The following is a 7562-nucleotide window of genomic DNA, read 5'->3' on the forward strand; positions in this document are numbered from 1 at the left end:
CATCGGCAGGCGGACTCTCAACCACTGCGCCACCAGGGAAGCCCCATTTTGCTACTTTTAAGTAACCTTTTTTTAAAGAATTAGTTTTGGTTTATTTTTCCACTGTATCATAATGCTAATACAGCAAATATAAATATATATTCTTATTTCTACCCTCTTTTTTAAAAAATTTATTTATTCCTTATTTTTATTTTTGGCTGCATTGGGTCTTCGTTGCTGCGCACAGGTTTTTCTCTAGTTGCGGCAAGCAGGGGCTTCTCTTATTGCGGAGCACGGGCTCTGGGCACGCGGGCTCAGCAGTTGTGGCTCATGGGCTCTAGAGCACAGGCTCAGTAGTTGTGGCTTACAGGCTTAGTTGCTCTGCGGCATGTGGGTTCTTCCTGGACCAGGGCTTGAACCCGTGTCCCCTGCATTGGCAGGCGGATTCTTTAACCACTGTGTCACCAGGGAAGTCCTCTACCCTCTTTTTTTTTACACAAAAGGTGCTATTACACTGTTTTGCACCTTTATTTTTTCACTTAATATACCTGGAGATTCCTCCATAGCAAAATCTGGAGCAAACCCCCATTCTTTTCTGGAGCTGTATCATATTCCCTTCCAAAGACATAGCGTGGCTTATTTAAGCAGTCTCCAGTTGCTGGATATTTGGTTGTTTCCTGTCTTTTGTTATTTCAAAAAATACCACAAGGAATAATCTTGTGCATAAGTCACTTTGCCTGTGTGCAGGTGCGCTTATAGTCTATTTTTGTTTCTTAACTAACTGTGGAGGAGGAACAGGTTTTACCTTTCAATTTACAATCTGTCGCAGATGGATACTTATGTAAAATTCAATAAAAGCGAATTCCTTGAGGAGTGAATTGAAAAAAAAATCTAGGCAAAATACAAGTCTACATATTTTGTTATTACATCCAATAGGCATAAAAATTGCTCTGTCGGGCTTCCCTGGTGGCACAGTGATTGAGAGTCCGCCTGCCAATGCAGGCGACACGGGTTCGTGCCCCGGTCTGGGAGGATCCCACATGCCGCAGAGCGGCTGGGCCCGTGAGCCATGGCCGCTGAGCCTGCGCATCCGGAGCCTGTGCTCCGCAACGGGAGAGGCCACAACAGAGAGAGGCCCGCGTACCGCAAAAAAAAAAAAAAAATTTGCTCTGTCAAATTACTATAAAGGTTTTAAAAACCACTCTCCAAATTCATTTATCTTATCTCAGACTGGTCACAGCTTGTGGATCGGGCGACCGCTTTACTCCCAGGAATTAGGTCAAAGGGTAAATGCCTCTGTTGTTTTGCCAGATGTTGCCAAATCCCTCTCCATCGGGTTGTACAATTTTGCCCACCCACCAGCAGTATATGAGAGCGCCCCTTTTTCCACTGCCTCACCAAGAGCTGTCATCTCACTTGGATATGTGCTAAACTGACAGGTGAACAACCATATCTCAGTCCAAGTTTTCATTTGTGTTGCTTTTATTATGAGTGAGAATGGCGTCATTCATATTTTTTTTTTCGAAGTCCTGTTTGTATTTATATTCCTTGCCATTTTTCTACCGGATTGTTGGTCTTTCTCCTCTTAATTCTCAGGAATTCTTTGTATATTAGGAATATTAGCCCCTTGTCTCTGACATGAACTGCAAATCTTTTTCCCTTTCTTGTCATTTGCCTTGTGATTTTGCTTGATGTTTGTTTTGGGGAGAGGGGGAGCATATGCAGAAGCTTGTGGTTTTTATGGAGTTAAACTTGTCAATCTTATCTTTAATAGCTTCTGGATTTGGAGTCGTGGTTCTCCACTCCAAGGTTATAAAGAATTCTGCCCACATTTTCTTCTAGTATTTTTCTGGTTTTATCCTTAACATTTAAACCTTTCATCCAGTGGAATTCTTCCTAGTTGGTGTGAGTTATGGATCTAAATTTATCTTTTTACAAATGACTACCCACTTGTCCTAACTCCATTTATTAAAATCCCTAAGATACCACCTTTATCATTAAAATAAATTTTAAGCCATTTGGGATCATAATAGAAAAAGCTCTATAATTTGTCAGTTTTGTCCAGAATACCATTACAAGGGAAATTAGCTTTCAAGATATGATCTATAACTTTACATTACTAGAGCAGAGCAAACTCTTAAGTATTGTAAAAAAAAAAAAAATTATATTTATTTAAACAGACAAACAAATAGATCCCGTGGGGCTACCGACAGGCACGGAAGAGATCGGGAGAGGTGGGCACTGCCGAGGGAGCGTGTGGTGAGAGTGAGTGTTTGCATTTCAGGTCTCCCCCCAGCCCGCCTCCAGGAGCTGGGAGTACAGAGGGGCCCACCATGGTGTTCCCGGGACCCCTGGCTATCAGCCTGCTGCCGCCCAGCCTCACACTGCTGGTGGTGCACCTCGCCAGCTCCCAGGATGTCGCCAGTGAACCCAGCAGTGAGCAGCAGCTGTGCTCCCTGAGGGAACACCCCATCGTGGCCTTTGCAGGTGAGAGCCACTTCCCTCTCGGTCCTTTTTTGCAATGACTGTGTCCTGAAGGACTTAGGTGGAACCTCCGCAGGGTCTCTTTGGCTGTTGGAAGTTGTTTCTTGTAGGGTACGGGAGACTCTTCCTCAGGGGTTAGATGTAAGAAGGATGGGCAGCTATGGGCTGGAGGGATCTGATTTTACTCTCCAGACAATTTGTTCAGGCCCTTCATCCATTTTTCCCTGGGGAAGGAGGTGGTCTTTCTCTGGAATTCCTTTGCCGGAGAATGAGGTTATGGATGCCCGGGGTGCTGTAGCCAAGGGTTGGTTGGTCATCTTGTGCCAAGAACCTTGGTCCCCAGGTTCTTAAGTGATAAACACCCATCCTATTTCCTCTTCACAATAACGCTGGCAGCGAGGCAGGGCAAGGGCTGTCACCTCTGTTTACAAATGGGGAGGGCTGAGGTGCAGGCGGTTGGAGCGACTCGTCAGAGCCAGGTCTCCATGTCTGCCTCCTGACTCCGTCCCGGGCTCTTCCCATTCCCCACCGCAAAGGGACCAGGTGCTCCACCGTCAGATGTGCTGCAGCCCATCCTCTGTGATTCCACACAGCCAGCTGAGAGGGGCAAGATGGAAACCAGAGTGGAGAAATGAATCCATAAGACTGAGGCGGGCATGGGATTCGGCGGGTGGGGAAGGCAGTATGGATAGGAGTTGGGGCGCGAGGTGGGGAGGCTGGAGGCGTTTCACATGTGTGGGATTCCCAGCTGTGGGCTGGCTCCTGTCTCGGGGAGGAGGGTTTCCAGCTGTCTTCTCCGTGCTGTCTTGTTTGAGCTGGGATCTGAGGCTTCGAAGGCTTAAGTGGATTGAAGCAAATTAGTAATGTCCTTAAACCTACAAAATGCACGCACACCCTCCGATTTCTGATGGCTCCCGGAGGCTGTCACTGAAGGGAGGGACCAAGGAGCAGAATTCTGAGGGTGTCCTCATGCGGGGGCCGCCTGTGGCAGCTCCTAATGAGCCCTTTCTTCTCAGGGGCTTTGCTGGGGCACGGTTGGCCTGGCTGATCCTGGGGCCATGGACAATGGAAGGAGAGCAGGGAAATCCCTGTCACCCAGCCAGGCTGATCTGTACTGGAACAAACTGGCTGGTGATGGGAGGAGGGTGGAGAGGTGGGAGATGTGTTCCTTGAAAGCCTGGCTTCCTCGACACCATTTCTGATCTTCAGCTGTAAATCACTTGAATGAAACTGCCTTCCCACCCCGCCCCCTTTCAGAAGGAAGGAATGAGGCTCAGAGTGACATAGGCAGTTGACACAGAGTGACTAAGAAATCCCCTGAGCCCCAGGTAAGCAGAGATGGTCCGTCATAGACACAGCCCTGGAGACGGGTGTCATCTCTGTTTTGCCTCCTGGCCTCCCCAAAATTCACCCGTTCCCTCTTCCTGTTGGCTTTGGGTTTTCCTGTCTATTGGCCAAATTTTTCTTGGGCCCCTGACCCAATACCTGACTCTAGGCACGGAGCTGGACGCTGCGGGGCCTCAGAGGTAAAGAAGTTTCCTTTGAGTACTCATGTCCCTGTTGTTCCTTAAATGTCGCTCCCTTTGGTCCCCCAATGCAGTTAGTCCTGGATGAGGGTCCTGGTCCTCTTGTCTCCCCACGTCCTTTAGTTCTGCTGGGCACAGACTAGGGACTCCATTCATGTTGGGTGACTATGTTCTGGGTGATGCCGTGTTCCAGAGAAGCTGCCATGATCCAGCCCCGCACCAACCCCCAGCTTCCAGATGTTACATTTTACCTCTGACAGTTGAGTAGGCTTCTAACCCTGTAGCTGTGAGTTTCCCTCTCCCCTGACACCTGGCTGATCTGTGAATAACCCCTAAATACCCCAGAGGAGCTGCCAATTGCAGAATCTGACAGACGTTTTTCTCTTTTGTAAGGTTAAATTTTCTCCTATGGGTTTCTTTTAAGGGGATCCACCTGTGTTTCTCTCCGGCCTGCACATTATTCCTTTTGCCACAGCTTAGTCTTTCGAGGTGGCGGGGAGAAGCCAGTATGGAGTTAACACTGGCAGTGGTTAATCCACAAAGTGGGTAATTGAACTGACTATAATTAAAATCACAGGCACGTCATGGAGAATGTCATTTTTCTCTTAAAGTCACTGTCCAAAGCATTCACTGCACATGGAGCTCAGAACGTGCTCGGTGTTTTAACAACAGCCTTCCCTCTGGTCCTCTTTGCCTGTGTAATAAGAGGAAGCTGGCTCTCTTCCAAAGACAGCTCCCCCAGGATCACCGCGCTGTGCCCGCTGCATCTCCCCCCTTGCCCCTTCCCCCTTGCCCTTGTCAGTCACTTCGGGATAAGAAAGAGGGACAGAAACTGGAAGGGACTGCCCCCCCTCCTCCACCCCCACCTCCCACTGTCTTCCTGGCTCCTGCCCTATTTCCTCTTCCTTTCCCTTCTCCCCAAGAAAGGGTTGGAATGAAGGCTGAGCTGAGCCATCTCCAGATGGAGTTTCTCCTGGTTTGCCACAGACCAGTCATGCCACGTCTTCCCCTGTTCAGCTGCCCACATCTGGAATACCCCTGTCAGAATGGAAGAAGGGGATTAAAGTGCAAGCCAGTTGCTACTATTGGAGAGCACCCAGTATGCTGGGGAATGGCAACCCCTCACACACACACACACACACACACACACACACACACATACTCCACCCGGAAAACAGATGAGCAGATTCAGAGTGACAAAAACGTGCAGTATGAGTGGAACACGAAGGGTGGAGAGAATATGGAACAAAATAAGATCAGGATGGAGAGGTTATAATCCAGGAAGGCTTCCTGGAGAAGGAGGACCCTTGGCTTAGTCTCTAAGGTACCATGATATCCTGTCAGGATTTCTGAGAGCAGCCCTGAGTTCAGCTAAAAACCTGGCCTACCCGACTCCACATCCACTCCTTATACTGTGGTCACCCAAATGCCATTGCAACTTCGTGATGGTTCTTGCCAACCTATAGTCACCTGCTGAGGGCAGAGGCAGACACAAAGGATTTGCTTCATTTTGCTGCAGTTTTTCTTTCTTCTTTTTTTTAAGCGTCCATATCACAGTTTTCTGAAAAACATCCAACTCGCAAAACCTTCAGTTCTCCAGGGAGCGAATAAGTGTTTGCCTGCCATGCAGAAATGAAGCGCTGCTTTTACTCTGTAGTGGAGGGATAATGAGCACTGATTTATTTCCCTTGGATTACACACGCGCGCGCGCGCACACACACACACACACACACACACACACACACACACACACACACACACACACTACTCTGGGCCTTCTGGGAGCCAGTTACTAATACACTGTGAGGAAGAAGTCTCAGGGCCTCCTCACATTCCCCTCATCTTTACCCTGTCGGCGTGAAAGTTCCTCTGCCCCACAGCTTTCTCTCTTTACTGGTCAGTTCCCTCACATCCATGAGCAAGGCGCTGAAGGAGAGCCATTGGCTGTGAGCCAAGTTGGGGGGAAGTCATCTGGGCACTGCTCCCCAGGTGTACCCTCTCCAGACCACTGCCCCATCCATCCAGAGGGCTTCGAGGTCTCCTCTGCCCACCTGGTCCCCATGAAAGACTTTGGCCTTGGCTGGGAAGATGCTTCTTGGAGACAGAGATGGGCACTGCCCACCCACCCTCCATTCCGTCCACCTCTGTGGAGTCTTGTCTGAAAACCTGAGGCTTCTTGTACAAAAGGGAGTTGACGATTATTCATACATTCATTCAAATACTTCCAGCTGCTGGGCGGAGGCTAGAGCTCCCAGAAGCAAGATTTTCCTTGTCCCCCGGGGCAAACTACCAGATTAGACACCCAGTGAGATTAGGAGCTTTGATGGCAGTTAAGAAGAGGTCTATGGGAGCCCGTCACCTTGCGTGGGGGAGTCAGGGAAGGCTACTTGGAGGAGGTGGGGTGGGGACGGGGACAAACAGGAACTGTTCCACTGAGGAAGAATAGAATTGCAAAGGTTTGCAGGCTCTTGTGGGATAGATCTGGAGATGTGCACTGTGTTCTGGTTGAGTGTGGCTGCAGTGGAGGGTTTAAGGGGGAATGTATAAGCAGAAGCTTCATTCTTTCAGTGGATCACTAGCTCACTAATGTGCCAGGCATTCATCCTACTTGGGAGGACAGTGGGGCCAGAACCCAAAGGAGTTGGGACTTTTCCTGGAGGAAACTGGGAGCTATTAAAGAGTTCTAAGCTAGAGAGTGACATAACCAGATTTGCATTTTGCCTTGTGGAAAATGGGCTGGAGGGGCAAGAGTGGAAGCCATGCCAGTTAGGATGCTGTTGGCACCAGTCCAGGCAAGAGATGATGGTGGCTTGGCTGGGGAATAGGGTGCAGAGGGCGAGATGGATAGATTTCAGAGAACGGACAGGATTTGCCAGTATGTTTGGTGTGGCTGGTGAGGGTCTAGGGGAGTCAAGGATGATTACAGGTATCCCTTTGTGCAGCTAGGGGGTGGGTGGAGCCCTTCTCTGAGCTAGGGAACAAAGCAGGAGCAGTGACACCACCCACACTCCCTGTCCCCCAGCCGGCTGCTCACAGAGGTGGGCAGGCAGAACCCAGGTCTCCAGGGTGCCCCTGCCTCACTGCAACCCTTCCGTTCTTGGGTCCGATGCCGGTGCAGCTGGGAGCCCCTGGGCTAACAGTAACTGAATGGCTGCTTCTCCCTCCCCCAGATCTGAAGCCATGGGTCTCTAACTTCACCTACCCTGGAGCCCAAGATTTCTCCCAGCTCGCTCTGGATCCTTCCAGAAACCAGCTCATCGTGGGAGCCAGGTAATGAGGTACAGGAGGGTTGGGGCCAGGACTGGGGGATCAATTCTAAGCAAATTGAGTGGAGGGAATATCATTTGGCATGACCCTCTGTGGGCAGACCCTCACCCTGGGCTCCTATTCCACCCTACCAGGCCCTCTCTGTGTCTGAATGTCAGTCCCCCAGAAAAGGAAGCAGTGGATGGGTGGGTGGGGGGAGGTGGGAAGGCAGTGACCTCCAGATCTCAGCAAGCCACATTCCTCAGGGTCCGGCAGTTATTAAGGGCAGGAATGCCTGCTGGCAAACTCCTCGCCCCTGTCCCTGCC

General features: G+C 50.0%; 1 protein-coding gene across 2 annotated transcripts in view; it reads left to right on the forward strand.

Annotated features, from left to right (window-relative positions):
• Nucleotides 1-2269: 2269 nt before the first annotated feature.
• SEMA5B (semaphorin 5B) overlaps nucleotides 2270-7562 on the forward strand; it is a 41613-nt gene continuing 36320 nt past the window's right edge. The window contains exons 1-2 of one of the 2 annotated variants that reach the window (XM_007449696.1): nucleotides 2270-2466; nucleotides 7160-7259. In XM_007449696.1, the coding sequence (XP_007449758.1) occupies nucleotides 2313-2466; nucleotides 7160-7259 (254 nt within the window). In that variant the 5' untranslated portion in view covers nucleotides 2270-2312. The remainder of the gene's footprint in view (nucleotides 2467-7159; nucleotides 7260-7562) is intronic. The other variant, XM_007449697.1, reaches the window with a different exon arrangement.

This window comes from Lipotes vexillifer, unplaced genomic scaffold (genome assembly GCF_000442215.2).
Source record: "Lipotes vexillifer unplaced genomic scaffold, Lipotes_vexillifer_v1.1 scaffold1378, whole genome shotgun sequence".
Lineage (NCBI taxonomy): Eukaryota > Metazoa > Chordata > Mammalia > Artiodactyla > Lipotidae > Lipotes > Lipotes vexillifer.